We start from the raw sequence: 19,066 nt of genomic DNA on the forward strand, positions 1-19,066 counted from the left end.
AAAGGTCCTCTGAGACACATAATGAAAAATTTCTCAGTGTCTTTATAAGTATATTAAATGGAGTTAGTTCATTTCATTACTTCTTCTGTAATAGAAACCTGATTCCCAGAATGGAATGTCTTTTTCAAAGTATGCTGTTTGTTCCCAGGCTAAAGAAAAGCCTTTAAAAAAGAATAGCATAAGGTGTAAACTTCCAGTTATAAAATAAATAAGTACTAAGGTTGTAATGTACAACATGGTGACTATAGTTAGCACTGCTATATGATATATAGGAAAATTGTTAAGAGAATAAATCCTGAGTTCTCATCATAAGAAAAATTTTTCCTCTTTTCTTTCTTTTCCTTTTACTGTATCTATCTACACGAGAAGATGGATTTTAGCTGAACCTAGTGTGGTGGTAGGTCAATTATTTCTCAATCAAACTGGAAAAAAATAGCATATCACAAAATGTCCATTTTTATTTAAATACTTGTTAATAGATATTCTCTAATCAATTATATGGAGTTATTTATGAAGAAAAATGTTAACTATATTAATTAAGGTTCAAATATTAGAGGCTGACTTAAAATGGAAAATGACATGTAAAAATGGTTTGTATGCATAGATAAATTAGAAAAAGACCTTTGATTATATTTTTCATTTTTAATTGATCTTTGATTATTTTTGTTTAAAACTATCAAATTATAATTTTAAGTTTATAATTTAAATTTTATACTTATATTAACTGTATATTTAATTATATATAATTATGCTTTTTAAAATCTACCATTCCACACAATAAAGTGACAACAGTCTGTTTACAGCTGTGGAATGTTGGACTGTTACAGGCTTCCAGATATGGAATTAGGAAGTTAATGGGTCCAAACATATTTTGAATTCCTGATGCATATTTCCAAATTGCTTCTGAAAGGGTGACACCAATTTATAGTATCACTGGTAATGCATGAAAATATAAATTAAAAATCTGCTTTTTCCAGGAATAAACAATATTACTTTGTAAAAAATGTTTGCTAATTTAGTAGATATTTGGTGCATTATTCTAATCTACATTGTTTGCTTTCTAACAGAGTTCAACATTTTCCTGTAAATTTAATAATTGGATTTTGTGTGTGTGAATCATTTGTTTATGATTTTTGGCTGTTTGTCTATTGAAATCTTAGTGTTTTTCTCATTATTATTATGAACTATGTGTCATATGCATACATATATACATATATAATATCCTTTTATCTTCTATATTTGCTGTTTTCTCACTCTGTTGATTGTCTTTTTTTTTTTTTAATTAATTAATTAATTTATTTTTGGCTGCGTTGTGTCTTCGTTGCTGCGCGCGGGCTTTCTCTAGTTGCGGTGAATGGGGGCTGCTCTTCATTGCGGTGTGTGGGCTTCTCATTGCAGTGGCTTCTCTTGTTGCGGAACATGGGCTCTAGGCATGCCGGCTTCAGTAGTTGTGGCACGCAGGCTCAGTAGTTGTGGCGCACAGGCTTAGGTGCTCCGCGGCATGTGGGGTCTTCCCGGACCAGGGCTCGAACCCGTGTCCCCTTCATTGGCAGGCGGATTCTTAACCACTGCGCCACCAGGGAAGTCCTGTTGATTGTCTTTTAAAAGTTGTTTAGTTTGTTTACATGTTATTTTAAAAAGCAGAAGTACTTAAATTTGTCATTTATATGTAGTTATACCTGCTGACCTTTTCCTCAATAATTGTTTTCTGTAACTTCTAGGAAGTCCTCTCTCATGACATCCCCCAAATTGATAAATATGCAATTCCATTATTTTCTGGGTTTTCTAATATTTAAGTTTTTATATAAATTTGATTTGGCATTTGATTATGATGAGACTTGGTGTCGTTTTCTTCTTGTTTCTTGTATGGGTGTTTATTGAGCTTCCTGGATCTATGGATTCATCATTGTTCATCAATTTGGAAAATGTCCAGCCATTATCTCTTCAAATGTTTTTTCTGCCTGCTCCCTTCCTTTGGGGACTCCAATTACAAACACATTGTCCAATTGAAGTTGTCCCATAGTTTACTGATGCTTTGTTCATTTTTTAAAAAAATTTTCTTTTCCCTGGGTGTTTCATTTGAATAGTTTTTATTGCTATGCTTTCAAGTTCACTAATCTTTTCTTCTGTGATATCTACTTTGCCATTATACCCATGCAGTGTATTTTTCATCTCACACGTTGTAGTTTCCTTCTCGAGTAGTTCAATGTAGGTCTTTTTTTTTCTTTCTAATATCCCATGTCTCTTTTAACTTATTGAACGTACAGAATATAGTTATAACAATTGTTTATTGTCCTTGTCTGCTAATTCTAACACCTGTGTTAGTTCTGTGTCTGTTTCAATTGATGTTTCTCCTCACTGCATGTTGTGTCTTCTTCCTTTTTTTGCATGCCTCATAATTTTTTTTTATTGCATGTCAGACATTGTGAAATTTACCTTGTTGGGTGCTGGCTATTTTTGTTTTCCTTTAGACATGCTTGAGTTTTGCTCTGGAATGCGGTTAGGTTACTTGGAAAGAGTTTCATCTTCTATGTCTTGCTGTTGAGATGTTAGGTGGGATTGGAGCAGTGGTCAGTCAGGGGCAATTATTCCCCACTTCTGAGGCCAAGATCTTTCCATGAATTCTACCCAGTCATGAGACTTTCATCTTGCTGGTGACATGAGTGAGATGAAAGCCTCATGATTGGATAGAATTTCATTCCTGGTGAATACAGATATTGTTCCCTCTGATCCTTTCAGATGACTCTTTCCTCAGCTTGAGATAGCTTCCTCACAAGCAAGTGCTGACCATTACCTGAGGCGGACCCTCTGCATATCTTCAGAGCCTTCTCTGAGGTTCTTTCTTCTTCATACTATGACCCACAAACTCCAGCCACCTTGTCCTCCCTGGACTCTTAGCTCCATTTCTTCAACTCAGAGGGTCCGTTGTGTTCTGCCTGGGTTTCCTCTTCTTGGGCTGCAGCCAGAAGATTCTCCCAAGGCAGTAAACTGGGGCAACCATGGGGTTCACTTCGTTTATGTCATGTCTTTCTAGGATCACTGACAGCTTAGTTGCCTGATGTACAGTGTCTTGAAAACCATTGTTTCATATATTTTGTCCTCGTTTTGGTTGTTTCCAGTGAGAGTGTAAAAATGGTACCTGTTACTCCATTCAGTTCAGAACTATAATTTCTTTAGGTATCTGGAATCCCTTCTTGCATATGGGTTGAAGTGCATATCTATTTTGATTTTTGTTTTTTACTCCATCCAAATTATTTACCCCAACATTAATTAGTGAAAATTTTCTTCCCTGATTGTTGTTGATATTTACATTGCACTATTTTAAACACTCACTTAAATTGGGGTTTATTTCTGGATCAGCTCTTGGGTACTGGGGATCTATTTGTCTAATTTTGCCCCAGAGGTATGCTCTTTTACTGGCAGGTGCTTTGTCATATATTTTTAATATGTGATAATGCTAATCTTCCCTATTATACTTTTCCATTAAATGTTCCTCTGAGAATTTTAAATTTTATTCTGTTATTCTTTTATATCCGTTTAAGAGGCATTTTGTCAAATTTATAAAACCATTCTGGGATTTTTCTTAAGACTAAATTAATATGGAAATTAACTTGAGGATGGCCCACAGAAATTTTATATAATATTTGTCTTCCTATCCAGGAGCATAATATAGCTATCAATCTTCACCACTCATTCAAATCTTTCATTTTAATTTTCTAAAGGTTTTTATAGTTTCTTCACAAAGATCTTGTGAATATAAGTTTTCTCTCAGGTACTTCTGTGTGTGTGTTTGCCATTGGAAATTGACCTTTATTTTGTCAATTTGTTTTTCTACAATTACAGATAAAATGTTCTTGACGCCACATGTGTGCCTGTGTGTCTGTGTGTATATACTTGCACTGATCTGGCTTCCCATATTCCATACTATATCCAGTTGTTTTTAGAACTGAACCCTTGACTTTTCTAGGTATATAATCATGTCACTATGAAATAATGGTATTTTTGTCACTTTATTTACAATACTTAAATAATTCCATAAAATCGGTCGTGAAACTAGCTACAACATAGAGTTACATTACAAGAAATATTAGTCTGGATCCCAAATTGAACTGAAAATAAATTGAAATCTTCATAGAATCCTTTTAAAAATACCCAAGGAAGAATCCAAATGTAACACAAAGCAAAAGATTTTTATTTTTTCTATTTACTTCTTGTCTATCTAATATCATCTCACACAGGGAACTGCCCTTCAATTTATCCCCAAAGCTCCTCTCTCTGCCCCACATTCTTCTTCAAATCCAGCTCACATAGAGCCAAGTCCTTCCCCCACCAGCACCACCCAAAGTTTCCTGGATTTTCTGATAACCCTATTAATTCCACTTTGCTGGCTTTCTTGGTTCTCTACTTCACCATTACCCTAACCAACAAAAAAAAATCTTTCCAGTGGCAAATATTCAATGGAATTTAAGTTAGGATGGGGCTGGGGCAGGGGCGGGGGGTGGATTCAGGCTACCCACACCTACCGTTTAATGTACTTAGCAAACAGATGACTTTGAATGCTTCTCATTAGCTAAGAAAATATAAACATTTTAAAGTCCCGTGGTTCTCTAAAATAACGTTGAAAAACATTATTTTTATTACATGTTATAATATATGGAAGAGTTAATGAACCAATTTTTATTTGATTGTACATAACTTTCAAATTTAGAAAGTTTGAAAACTACTGCTCCACAGAAGGTACCTGGAGGTATAGCTGAATGCACTCCGGGGTCAGGAAAATGCTCTGGTGCCATCTGCTGGTTCCTGAAGATATACCAGTTACTCTGGTTGATTTCCAAACCATTTCTTTCAACTCCCAGCTCCCTACCAATGGCTTTCAAAATAACCAGAAAAATCATTGCAATTTTGGGTGGCAAGACCACAGTGCTCAACCTCATAATAATGTAGATTACTTTGTTTGGGACACAACATGAAGAAACAAATTCTTAACTTCTCAGTCATTGAACTAGTCATGTATTTGTTGGCACTTGACTAAAATGTAGATTTCACATGCTGCATTTACAGTGTTAATTAGGTACATCTTACTTGGTTTGTCATCAATAGATACATTTTCAAGGAGATAGTATGCCATCAGTTGTAATATATGATGCAAATAATCTGCTAAAAATACAATTTTGAATTTTCTGAATGATTTACTTTTATTATAGTTAGAATAATTCTAAGTTATTCCTGTAACAATGCTACTCTTACTTGCATTCTGATACATATTTCTTGAACAGGAAGGAGATACAGATAGAGCTTACACACGTTTACATTCATTCATTCATTTGTTCAGCTCATAAATATTTATTGTCAACCATATGCCATGCACTTTACTGTGTAGCAGGGATTCAACCATAAACTTGAGAAAGCCCTGTCTTCAACACCATCCTTGGACCAGCATAAGGTCTGCACATGGATATCACAAATACATAAGAAATATATATTTTTTTAGTGTGGAAGCCTGTCCCTCAAAAACTGCCACTTAGGACTGCACATCCTATAACTCTGAATCTCCAGTCTCTGATTTTTTATTTAAATTTCAGGGAACCAGGTCTCTTGCCCTGTGTCCTCAAATAAAAGAAAAAAGCCTGTTTGAATGTTCTGGTTTGTGGATTGTACTGTTTCTGGACATTGCTTCAGAGCAGGGGGAAGATTTGAATCTGGAAGTGCTTAGATAAGAGAAAGGATAAATTGATGAACTTGTCACAATCTTCCTTTCAGACTGCATGTACACATTAGATTTTTGCATAGTAAAGTATTATTTCTAAGTAGTTCCAAACATGTAATTTCTCGTTTCCTTTTGTTTTCCAATTTATGGTTCTGGAGGTACTCATGAATTACTGTACTACATATTCTCAAAAATTGGATGTGGTAGCTGAGGATCCTTTAACCACATTAAACAATTCATAAGACTCTTACATTTAAAAATAGGTAAACATAGATATAACATGAATGAAGGGTGATACTGATTCTTTACACTGGCAACTAGAAGGATATGGATTAATAAACTTGTGAATAATTTTTTATGAAAATATTTTATTGAAATAAGGTTATAAAATTTTCCCAAAAAATTTAAAAAACTTTAACTTAATTTAATTTTATTTAAAATGTTGTCATTATAATCTGTACTTTTGCCTTCTTGAATATAATTCTCTTGAAAACAAGTGAAAAATAAATGTATTGATTTTTACATAATTTATATTTTATGAAAATATATTCAAATTTTGTACACTTTGAATGTAATTAAATTTTATTTTTTAATCTCTTTGATCATTTTTGCCAATAGAACACAAATAGTGCTAGTCTGGATTAAACAACATAATTGGTAATTTTGCTGAAATGAAGGCAAAATTTTATGGGCTAAATATATAGGATATGTATTAGCTCTACATATCTTTATTACTCATCCACAATCATCAGCCAATCAATATTGTACCCAGACAGTTACAATGGTAATTAAATGCTGTCGTCTTTTGTATTTTGCTGTCTTTCAGCCGTATGAAAACATTTTCATTTTATCATTATGTTTACTTGTCAAAATTGGAGGTTATAACATATCCGAGGTAACAGTGTGTTAGGTTGATTTATAACTCTTAAGTATTTAGACTGACAGGTGTGTGTCCCTCTGTACCCTTGCCCTGGCTCCAATATCATAGCGGTAGGCTCCATGCCAGCCTATATGGAGACAGTATTCTAGTGAGGGAATACAAGAAACAAATAGGTATGCAAACAAATCAGATCATTTCAGGTAGCCGTCAGTGACATGAGGAAAATACAAGCTTGGTGTATTTGATGGGCAGAAATTAGCCCTCTTGTGATTGGAGTAAATGTCAAGATCAACCCTAGCTGAGATATCTCCACTTTATCAAGACTTGTCACTGGGGTCTTAGCATAAATGTTCCCTCCTCAGAGGGTCCTTCTCCAACCACTCAGACTAATGATGCCCTCCCTCTGTGACCCCCATCATATGGCTTTGTATTATTGTCATCAGACCCCTTATTACATTGCCTGATGGTTTTCTGATTTATCTGTTTGCCTTTTATCTGTCTCTTCCTGGTGGGATGTAAGCGCCACAAGAGTAGAGAACTTACCTGTCTTGTTCACCACCATATGCCTAGCCTGGTATAAGTACACATGGAATGAAGCAAAGTATCCGTGCTCTGGATTAAAGGCGAGTGGGGTGAGGAAGGGCTTTTTTAAAGTCCTTTTTAAAAATCCTTTTAAAAAGAACTCATTCATTCAAATCACTTACGAATTTGCTTTCTTGGGGTAGAGTCCTTGCTATGAACAGTGATTGAATACAGAGTAGAATCATCACTCTGCCATATGACATCCCCCATAAGATGTAAGAATGCAGGGTTAAAATACCGTCTCTGAAAACAATGTTTACACTGGCATCAAGAAATATGTATCGCTATGGCTAAAATTTTGGATTTAATGAATGTAAAATGGCACAAGGCATTAAGAGGATTATAAGATAGGAGGAATTGCAGAGCTACAGATGATCTATAACCAATATTTTAAATTCAAATAACTGAGAAAGGACACTTGCTCTGGTCCTCGGCTGAATAATCAAACCAGGAGACAGGCTTATAATCACAAAAACTGAGGAGGTGATAATCAGAAAACAATCAGGAATATATCAAAAGAATTCTTTTTAAATTCTGGAGAAATTAGATGAGAATTCTAGAGAAATTCTGGAGAAGAAGATGTAACTCAAGATCACGGCATATTTTTTTAAATCAAAGCTTTTTGAAACGAATATTACATTTATGGATCTCTGACTTGTTCTTTTTACTTTGCTAGTTTACTTCTTTTTTTAAAAATGTATTTATTTATTTTTGGTTGTGTTGGGTCTTCGTTGCTGTGCGTGGGCTTTCTCTAGTTGCGGCGAGAGGGGGCTACTCTTTGTTGCGGTGCGCGGGCTTCTCATTGCGGTGGCTTCTCTTGTTGCAGAGCACAGGCTCTAGGTTCAGTAGTTGTGGAATGCGGGCTCAGTAGTTGTGACGCACGGGCTTAGTTGCTCCGTGGCACGTGGGATCTTCCCCGACCAGGGCTCGGGCCCGTGTCCCCTGCATTGGCAGGCGGCTTCTTAAGCACTGCGCCACCAGGGAAGCCCTGCTAGTTTGCTTCTAAAGTAAAATTCAGATGGTACCATACACCATTGGAACTGACATAAAAATGGTTGAACCAAATACTTGCGGTAACTTTCCATTTATTTTCACTTTGATGAAGCTTTTAAATATATGAAGATTTTTTTTTTTAGGCAAAAAAACAAATATGTCTTTGTGGATAAAAATAGGCCTGATTTTCATTTCTCACTACTTTCACTTCTCCCCAAACTGACTACTTTGGTAAAGAAAAAAAAAATTCCTTTGAGAGATCTGTTGTTAAGGATGAAAGAGATACCACCAGAACTTGAAAAACCACACTACAAGGCAATCAACACCCCATGCAAAAGGAGATCATTAACTCTCTGTAGAAATAACTGAAAAGATTTTTTTGGTTGTTTTAAATGCTGTTAAAGCAAAGCACAACAGAAGATTGTGTTCACAAAAGGGAGAGATAGGCATGGAGTATAGAAGTGAGCCCCCCAAACTGTAACTCTGTTTCCACCAGTCTCCAAGGAAGAGGACTGACACCCTGGCATCGAAGAGCTCCACATCCTAAGAGAAACGAATGCATCCAAAAAAGATAGGTAGGATATCCAGTTTCACTCCTGTGTCCGGTGCAGCTTCTTGCAGAGGCCAGTTCACTCCATTTGGGCACATACCGCTGCTTTGGGAATAGATTGTGGTATATCCATATGGGACACTCGTCAGCAACACCAATCTATAGTGACACCAAGAAGACCAATGGTTACTTGAGGCCGGCAGCGGGGTGGGCAGCACAGCAAAGGGGCAAGAGGGAACTTTTTAGGGACGATGGAAACTTTCTATGTCTTGAATGGGGAGATAGTGTTACCTGCTTATTCTTTTGTTAAAACTCATCGAATTGCTTAACTGAAGTGTGTGATTTCGTTTGTAAATTACTTCTCACCAGGGTTAGTTTAAACCAACCAACGAACAAACAAAAAGCAATGCGTGGCCTCCAAGAATGCAAAGTGGAGGAAGGGATGGCCCCCAAGCCCCAGGACGGTTGTGTCCAGAATTTGCGGAGCGGCTCGCACCGCGATCAGTAGTAGCTCATCGCCTGAAATTCTCAGCTTCTTTTCGTTTTATAGAGGAGGTAAGAAACAGAGAGATGAGAATTCGGTGTAGCTCACACCGCCCAAAGGCGTTAGCGCGGGTATACGAACCCGGGCTGTGACTTCGCAGCTCACAGTTTTAACCACTGCGCGGTGCTGCCGGTACCTAGTAAAAGCTGGATACGTATATGTTGAATGAATGATTCCGGCTACAGAACCTTAAAGCTCACAAAAGGCCCGCCCAGAAACTGAAACTTCCAGCCACAAGCCAAAAACAGACCAGTAGCTCCCAGCTAGCGGACCGCAGATTCTGAGCCTTAAGTCCGGCGCAGCGGAGGGGCGGGGCTTTGCCGTCTGGGGGCGGAGTCGCCTTTTCTCATTCGGGCAAGCTTGTACCTCTTCACTTGCCGTAGTGCCTGAAACCGGAAGTTCGCGCGAGGAGTGCGCCACATTTCCGGGCGAGAGCTGGACTTATTGGTACCACGTGGGAGCTGCTGTGAAGATTCGCTGGCTTTTGAGTCCTGACTGAAGTGGAGCTCCGGGTGAGCGGGAGCTGTGGGTCGGGTTGGTATACAGGGGAGCGTAAAGTGTCCGCGGGTTTTCGAGTCTCCGCGGAGTCGGGGCTGAGAAACGTTCGGCGCGGCCCCCGGGGCTGTAATTAGCTGTTAACGCTGTTGCTTTAGTGTTTGCACCTCCGGCGTCCGCGAGTCCCTGGGCAGCAGGTGATGTGTCCGCGGCCGCGTTGAGTACGGAGGAAGGTTGCTTGTACGTGAGGCATTTGCTGCTTACCGTTAAGCCACCTTCTTAATTTTGTAGAGGCTTCTCACGGGGTTATGTTTCTTAGCCTGTGTGTTTAGAAATCCGCTGGCCTGAAAGATGACGTCCTTAGCCCAGCAGCTCCAACGACTCGCCCTCCCTCAAAGTGATCCCAGCCTCTTATCTAGAGATGAAGTTGCCTCTTTGTTGTTTGACCCCAAGGAAGCGGCCACCATCGACAGGGACACCGCCTTTGCCATTGGTGAGCTACCCTTTAACTTAGGAAAGCTCTGGGAAGCGTGTGTTTCCTGGATGTTGGTGTATTTTCTTGTTTTGTTTTCTGACCCGCCCTCTTCCTTAGCGGTTTCTAACTTGCTAACCTGACTTACGTTGTTAAGGGAAAGAGAATAACGAAAAGCCATGCGCTAGATGCGTGAAATGTATATAGGCAGCGGCATCTGAATGTCACAGGTGATAAACAAGGTTGGGGGGTCATCTAAGCTGTAGAGAGGAGGAACAGTCAAAAGGGGCGGGAGGCTGTGGCTGGAGGGTAGGGAAGGAGCCTTCCTAGGACTGGCCAAATTATTGTATTGAAATTGTATTGTATTGAAAAAAGAAAAAAGGCCCCCTGCCGAAAGGTATTTCTGTTCTCCTAGTTGGTGAGATGAGATTTATTCTCTATGTTGGAAACTAGAAGTCTATGTTTGGGACTGTATTACAGATTATATATGCTAAAAGAATTCAGAGAGTTTTAGGCAAAAGTAACACTGTAAAAGAGGGGTGAGATGAGTTTGCTCGCAAAGAATTGTTAAATAAAGTGGCCTTTTCCTAGGATGCACTGGCCTGGAAGAGCTGCTTGGTATCGATCCTTCCTTTGAGCGTTTTGAAGCACCGTTGTTCAGCCAGCTAGCAAAAACCTTGGAGCGGAGCGTTCAGACCAAAGCAGTGAACAAACAGCTGGATGAAAACATTTCATTATTTCTTATCCACCTGTCTCCTTACTTCCTGCTGAAGCCGGCACAGAAGTGTCTGGAGTGGTTGATCCACAGGTAGCAAATGGAATTACGGAAATAATTATGGGCTAATAACATTGATCTTTTTACATTTAAAGTTTAAAATTGAAAAATCAGGTGTATTAAGAGATTAACACGATTTGTATTGGGTGAGGTAAGCATGCCCTTCTACTGTTGAACTCATTTCTGTTGATACTGAGAAGTAGAGCTACTGAAGATCTTGAGTGAATAGTCTAGCCTCATTAGTTCTGAGGGGCTCGTGTCAGTTTGCCGTTACAAATTGTTACTGCATATTTGGGGCAAAGGGTGTTATTAAACTTCTTGCCAAAATAACAAAAAGAATGGTTTGGGAACAGAGTAAGAGTATTCTCTAAAATACCATAACTTAAGAAAAACAATAATAGCTAATGTGTATTGAACATTTATACACCAGGCCTTGTGGTAAGCACTTTGCGTGCATTATCTCAGCACTCACGACATTCCTGTGGGGAGATGCTTCTCTTATCCCCATTTTACAGTTGAGAAGACAGGTGTAGAAGAGTTAAGTTGGCTGAGTCACATGACTGGTAAGCAGAGATGCAAATTTTGTTTCCAAGGTCTGATCTTTACTCTACTTTGGAAATTGTCTCAGTAGGTTTATTCAGTTTATTTTCTCATTTATTTGCATTACACTGGTATTACATCATAGTTGACACATTTTAATTTTTTCTCCTAGGTATGTTTTAAAAGTAGAAGGGCTTCCACTTCATTAATTAGAGGCATGGGGGTAAGGGAAGCCAGTGAATCATTGAGAAAACATAAGTGTAACCTGGGTCTTCTCATTATCGTATCATTAGATTCATCAGTCAAAAAAAAATCAAACCTGTACTATTTCCCTCTGTCTTCTAGCATTTAATTTACCCCAAATAGACCGTTACTGTAAGGAGTACTTTTTTCGTTTGGTTTTGCATTTATTTATTCATGTAACTTATTTATTTAGCAAACATTAAGTTCAATACAAGGATGAATAGGCTGCCCTTTCTTACTGTTTTGAAAGAAATGCCACAATAAGGGTGTATACAAAGTTTGGGGCATGTGGTGCTGCTGCCTGAAGTAGTTGAGGAAAGCTTCATGGAGAAAGTGATGTCTTGGCTAGTATTAAAGCCATATTATAGAACTAATAAAAGGCAAGGGGCGTGGTGCTGTAAGAAAGGTACAGGTGAAAGGATAGGAGAGTTAAGACAGATGTAAGAGGGATCACTTGGCTGGGAGAATTAAGAAAAGCATCTTGAAAAAGAATGCATCTGAGCTAGATCTTAAAGGCTAGACAGGATGTAATGGATCTGACAGAATTAATAAATCTGTCTTATGTTATTAGGGTGGCATGACCAATACCAAGTTTTGTAAAGTTCATAGACAAATTAAATATGGTTGTAATTTGATTTTTTTTTTTTATTCAAAGAAAGTAATATGATTTTCTTTATAATTAGTCTTCTGGTTTTAGGATTATGATAGTTAGGTGAGGTGAGGAAACTGAGCTGTGGAAGGTGAACTTTGGAGCATGGAGAGAAGCCGAGTGTTGCTGCCTACTTGACCAGTTTGGTTTTCTGTTGGTTTGACTGCATTGATCCCAAAGTCATGTTAATGTAATAATGGATTGTAAAAAAAGTTGAGAGAAAGTGAATGGATGTCAATTTTGATAGTGAATATTTTAAAATGCTACTGCATGAGAATTGGCAAACCCTGTTGAGTACTTTCATGCCTGTGCTTTAAGTGCGCTATACCTTGCTTATAGTTGTATGGTTGCTTTAAGTGGGTTTAGCTCATTGTTACACCGTTTGGACACATAAGGAAATACACGCTTGTAAGTTTTGTGTCAGTTAGAATTGTTTGCTTTTTTTTCCCCAGGTTCCATATCCATCTTTATAATCAGGATAGCCTCATTGCCTGTGTTCTCCCATACCACGAGACAAGAATATTTGTGCGGGTTATACAGCTTCTAAAAATTAATAATTCAAAGCACAAGTGGTTCTGGTTATTGCCAATTAAGGTATGCTTGTTGAATGACATGTATCTATAATCATTGCAAACCTTCATTAAAGGTATAATTTGGAAAAAATTAAGTCTTTGGTGCTCCTGAGAGTAGACCAAGTATTACCTCCATCACTTTTATTTCCTAACTTCCAGTTGAAACTGTTATGAATAATAGCTGGCTTTCATTTAGTACCTGATATCAGGATAGGCAATTTGTATTTTATTATCTTGGATTCTCACAAAATTCTATTTTTACAGATGAGGACAGGTTCAGAGAATTAAGTTACTTGCCAAAGTTCATGTAACTCTAAAGTGGCGGAGTTGGCATTTGCATCCAGATCTGATTGTAAAGCTTGTCTTTCCACTATTACCATGCTGTCTGGCATTTTAAATTTTGGAACTGAGAAGCTTAAAACAAGTTAGAGGTGAAGAAATGCATAAAATACTTACAAAAATTAAAAGGATAAGGATACTTGAAGGACTTCCGGAAATTATTAAAGTTGTGAAGAAGATGCTAGAAAATTAATTTATTGATGAATAATAGGATGGTTGTCTTACAGGAAAGCTCTGGCTGAGATCAGATAGCATGATTTTGTAGTAAAACAACTGACTTGCCATTATCACTTTGTTTGCATCTATAGTAGAGGAAAGTAGATGTATGTTGTTAGCAAGAATTTTACTGAATGTTGGACACGGCGATTCAGGCCAGCAGGAGGGCAAATGGGGATGAAAGTAGGTTAACAGGCTGGGCCTGTGGAATGAGTTAACTTGATGGGTGATGACAGGAGGTCCATGGTCAGAATTAGTAAAAAGAAAGGGAATGGGAATTTTTAATTAGAAGAAAAATTTAAGTGTTTGCATGTAAAGCACTTGAACTTAAAGAATGTTCAAGAAGAGAAGGCCAACCTAAAATAAAGCTTCTTAATCCAACTACTCGACGTTCACTCTGCTAATAACATCAAAATTATTTTTCCCGTAGTCTACACACAGACCCTGCTGTTCTCTAGGCACACTTGTTTCAGGTATCCAAACCCCCCTTACCTATTAAAGTTCACTTCAAATTATTTTTTCATTGATTTATTCAAAATTTATTGAACGCTAATACATGCCATGCACAGTGCTAGGCAGTGGGAAGAGCAGTATAAGCTGACCGTGTTCCTCTCTGTTTCTATTACTAGTGTTATTGTGAAGCAGTGACAGAACCATATCACATTGGCTCAAAAACCAAATTTAACCAGTAGAGTTACTGAGAATCTAGAGAATCCAGATTTAGATAAATACATATCAAAATGCAACATGTGATAAGTGAGCGTTTTTCACTGAGTACCTCCACACTCATTGCTTGGCCTTCTCTTGAATTTCTAAAGTTTGCACAATTTTATGTGTTAATTTCATCTTTACCAACAGCGATGAGGAAAGACTATATTTCGTATTTATGAACTGCAGCAGTTTGAAGCTGTTACTTTGGAAGGTACTTTAAAAATAATGATGAGTTGATGAATGTCCTAAGTAATAGCTGGTTCTTTCTGTCTATAATAGCAATCTGGAGTGCCCTTAGCTAAAGGAACGTTGGTTACCCACTGCTACAAAGATCTTGGATTCATGGATTTCATTTGTAGTCTGGTGACAAGATCTGTGAAGGTGAGTAGTAAACTGTTTCATGAACGTATAATTCCATTAGAAGGTTGCTTCCTCTTCATAGAGAAAAACAAATGAAGGCCTTCTCTAATAACAGTGGGACTTTGAAGAAGTGCCCTTTTTTTAAAGGAACTGCTGTTTTGGCGCATGAGCAGCTTGATCAGTCTTTCATCACCAAAGCTGTTTTTCTACAAAAATAAATTATTCTCTTCCTTGCCAGATCCTATTTACAGTGACTGTTTAAACAAAGACACAATCTAAAAATGTCAGGAAGGTTGTTCATTCTTGTCATATTTAATTGAACTATTAGATGTGTTTATGTAATGTTACATATGGTAAAATTAAAGTGTCAGCCTGAAGGAGTTGAGGAGAGCTGTAAATATTTTTATACTTTCATCTGATTGGCCTGTCACTCTTAAAACTGTGTGTGGTTTGTGGTTTTTTTCCCAGGTTTTTGCTGAGTTTCCTGGGAGCTCAGCTCAGTTGAGGGTTCTCTTAACTTTCTATGCTTCTACCATCGTGTCTGCTCTGGTGACCGCCGAGGACTTACCCGACAATACAGTCGCCAAGCTGTTCCCGTATGTTCAAAAGGTTGGCCCCGCTCATGTGTAAAGTAGATTATTTTGTACCTGAAGGAATTTTCTTGCTTTTGAAAATTTCACTTAGACATCAGTGTTTTTACATTGACAATTTATTTCAGGTGGTTAATGAGATTTAATTTATAGGTAAAAAATATGACTTCTTAAAAACTTACCAGAGTGGGATCTTAGCTAGGGCTCCTTAGGGATGAATGTTGGCTGTTTGGCCCTGCCATCTTCTCCCAGATTCATGTTACCTCAGTGGAAAGAGAACGGATTAGAAAATCTCTTCAGGGCAGAGGCTCTCTTACCATTCCTTTTGCATTGACTTCTGCTTCTCAGTGTTTCTTCTCCCCAAGTGCCTCATTGCCTCCCACCATCCCAGATTCCCAGTGGAGGAACTGCTTTGCTTCCCACCAGTATCCCAAAATTATTGTCTTTAATCAGGCACTGTTTTATTCCTGATTGAAGTCTCCCTTACACAGGTGGATGTTTTCATATAAAAGAAGACTCCTTGGCTCCTGTTAGGATGTGTAGTGGAGGTTTGAGTTGGGAGACCTTCTGAGATCCCTTCTGTCATTCAAGAGACTTGTCTCATTTCCATGTCCCTTCAGGAAAAGGGGCCAACATCTTGATTTTCCACTTCCGAGGAGTGTTGACTCTCAGTGTGTGTTAGGTTGTATTAATCTCTAATTTATGACATTTCCAATTTGTCAAAGTAAAGTAACATTTTAAGTAGGATAAAATAACACAGTTTGTCTTTTTTTCCCTTATATTTAAAAATATATTTAGGGATTGAAATCATCTTTACCAGATTACAGAGCTGCAACGTACATGATAATATGTCAGATTTCGGTGAAAGTGACCATGGAAGATACCTTCGTCAATTCCTTGGCTTCACAGATCATCAAAACACTGACCAGAATTCCCTCTCTGATCAAGGATGGATTGGGTTGTTTGATAGTGCTCCTGCAGCGACAGAAGCCAGAGAGCCTGGGGAAAAAGTACGTATAATTGAATTGGCAATGATAATAATTACAAGTGAATGAAGTTATTTTGAATAGTTTTTTTCCTAAGATAAATTTTACACTATTTTTAAAAATTGCCATTCATTGTCTAACTTGTGAAGTCAACATCTTATGTCTTGCTTCTTCAAAGGCCGTTTCCTCACTTATGTACTGTTCCTGATCTTGTTACGCTACTTCACGGGATTTCTGAAACATACGACATCAGTCCTCTTCTGCGTTACATGCTTCCCCATCTGGTTGTCTCCATTGTTAATCATGTTACAGGTATGTGGTTTTACATGTTGTGTCCAGAAACTTCCTTTCTCAGCTGTGATTCTCTTAAAATAGGAACCACATCCTTGTTAATATCTTGAAGATATTTAGAGTTTCTGCTAATTGTTTTTGTGTAATGTATCTATTTTTCTGAATAGAGAAACATTTGAGGTGGGGAGCAGGTTTAAAGGAAATCCTTGTTAAATGAGTAATATGCTCAGTGTTGTTTTTTTTTTTAAATATGTGTTCTCACACAGTCTCTACATGAAAAAGACTGGAATTATTTTAAAACAAAACACATTACTCAGTAAAACTTTCCCTTCTCATTTAGGTATTTAATGAACTTTAGTGATTCATTTACAATAAACATCCAGTTGCCAAAACAGTTTTTCTCCCTTGAGTCACTGGAAATATAAGACCAAGAAAATCTCGTGCAAATCCAAATTTTAAAAAAGCCCAAAAGTTAATTATTTGCATTATACATTTTTCACCCTTCAATAAATATAGAAAGACAAGGAAGAAATACTTGGTCCTGTTGCTACTGGACTAAGAAAGACATACTAAGAAAGTCATTTCTAAAGTTATGTCCATTTATTGGAAAATAAGATTTGCTTAATTCCACCTCAGTTTAAACGTGAGTTTCAGAAACATGACTAGCACGAATGAAAGTGTACTTTCCCTGTTCTGATGGTGATGAGTAATGAAGCCAGGGCTAACGTTCATTCATAAATGTGGAACGGAAGATGACAGCTCTTGGTTCGGTAAGGAGGCTTTGAGATGAAGCTTAGCCTGTGTTCAGGATAGTTCATTGAGATGTAGATTCAGGTCCCAACTTCACCGCTTGTAATGTGGCCTGGGGAAAGACTATATTCTTTGGACTTCCGTTTCATTCGTGAGAGAGGCATGATAGTACTTGTTTTTAAAAAATATAGGCAATATCAGGTAAAGGATAAATGAGGGTAATGTATACAAAGGTGGTTTGAAAAGATATAAATGACTAAACAGGTGAAGTACACTTTTGAAAATAGGTAAAAAGCTGGATGTCGTTATGTACAAGTTTTAAAGTTATTCCTGTAGAAAGATTTTCTGCTGTAAAAAAACTTAATAGCATACACATGCGGGAAACGTTTTCCCCAATCAATTTTAATTTGTTATATATGCTAAGGAGAAGAAACTGAAGAGATGGATGGTCAAATCTATAGGAGACTCTTAGAAGCCATACTTACAAATATATCCCTGAAGAACAACTTAGACCATTTGTTGGCTAGGTAAGCTGTTACTTTTGACATGCTCTTGATTTGTATGTTTGTGGCTTAGTTTACTTTTCAGGGTTGGCTAACAGTTTTCCAGTGTCCCTTTATAATGTATTTCCTGCTTTGTCCGTGCCATTTCATCTAATTATAAGTACTTAGTCCAATAATTGTGGCAACAGAAAATGTAATTTCTCTTGTTTGTCTTTAGTGCTTATACGTGGTCATGGAAAGTTAACAGTGAAACTAAATTTGGGTTATACTGCATGTAATTTGTGGTTGTTTAAAATTTTCTAGTACTAAGTGGACCAAAATGCCTGAAACAATACATCACACTTGGTAGTCAGTAAATACCAATTAGAAACTTAATACTGAGGGTTGGCATGAAGTAAAGATAGTTCAGCCTCCCGTTTTCTTTTCTTATTTGAAGGGCAACTCGATGCAGTGAAAAGAATGTAGTCATGGTGGTCGGATGTAGGTTTAAATCTTATCACCTCCGGCTAGTAGAATAATAAGTTCTGACGGTCAGGCTGCGTGGGTCTCGGTTTGCCGTTGTGTATCGTTGGGCAGGTACCTATCTGGTGGGCGTGTCATTTGTGTCCCTTGCTCCCACAGTTGGCTTGTGAATTCAGTGAGGTTAAATATGCAAAGTACTGTTGAGAGCTTGGCTCTGGAGTCAGACAAGGGTGGAAAACCTGCTCTACTTTATATGGCTCAACAGGGCTCACTGAGTATTGCCTCTTGCTGCTGTTCTTGTTTGACCTCAGGCAAATTGTAAGACTTCTTAGTCTGAGTTTTTGTATCTGTAAAATGAGTCTAATTTCTATCTTGTAGAGGTCTGACAGAGAGAATATTTCTAAAGCAGCTAGAACGTAGTAGGTATTCAATAAATAGTAACTCTCATGTCTGCGGTATTTGTTTTGTTCTGCAGCCTTCTTTTTGAGGAGTATATTTCATATAGCTCGCAGGAAGAAATCGATTCTAATAAAGTATCTTTGCTTAATGAGCAGTTTCTTCCACTTATCAGACTTGTAGAAAACAGGTGAGTTGTGTGTGTGTTTGTGCCCTTCTTAATGTGTACCTCTTGTTTTATAAAGAGATAATTCACAAATCTCAACTTAATATAGTGAATGAATTGTAAAGATAATGTTCTTTTTTTTTTTTTTAATGCTATTCTTGTCTGCTTACATTCTTTTTATTTATGTATGTATGTATGTATGTATGGCTGTGTTGGGTCTTCGTTTCTGTGCGAGGGCTTTCTCTAGTTGTGGCGAGCGGGGGCCACTCTTCATCGCGGTGCGCGGGCCTC

The 19,066-nt window shown here is 37.7% G+C and overlaps 1 protein-coding gene across 4 annotated transcripts in view; it reads left to right on the plus strand.

Annotated features, from left to right (window-relative positions):
• The first annotated feature begins 9,667 nt into the window (after positions 1–9,667).
• Positions 9,668–19,066, plus strand: part of HEATR1 (HEAT repeat containing 1) — a 70,876-nt gene continuing 61,477 nt past the window's right edge. For 3 of the 4 annotated variants that reach the window (XM_082425658.1, XM_082425657.1, XM_082425655.1), the window contains exons 1-10: positions 9,668–9,771; positions 10,074–10,247; positions 10,818–11,034; positions 12,886–13,027; positions 14,551–14,652; positions 15,100–15,240; positions 16,020–16,231; positions 16,386–16,519; positions 17,673–17,775; positions 18,689–18,799. In XM_082425658.1, the coding sequence (XP_082281784.1) occupies positions 10,106–10,247; positions 10,818–11,034; positions 12,886–13,027; positions 14,551–14,652; positions 15,100–15,240; positions 16,020–16,231; positions 16,386–16,519; positions 17,673–17,775; positions 18,689–18,799 (1,304 nt within the window). In that variant the 5' untranslated portion in view covers positions 9,668–9,771; positions 10,074–10,105. Of the gene's footprint in view, positions 9,772–9,801; positions 9,995–10,073; positions 10,248–10,817; positions 11,035–12,885; positions 13,028–14,550; positions 14,653–15,099; positions 15,241–16,019; positions 16,232–16,385; positions 16,520–17,672; positions 17,776–18,688; positions 18,800–19,066 lie in introns of those variants that run through there. The other variant, XM_082425656.1, reaches the window with a different exon arrangement.

Source organism: Balaenoptera physalus (assembly GCF_965194825.1).
Source record: "Balaenoptera physalus genome assembly, chromosome: 14".
Lineage (NCBI taxonomy): Eukaryota > Metazoa > Chordata > Mammalia > Artiodactyla > Balaenopteridae > Balaenoptera > Balaenoptera physalus.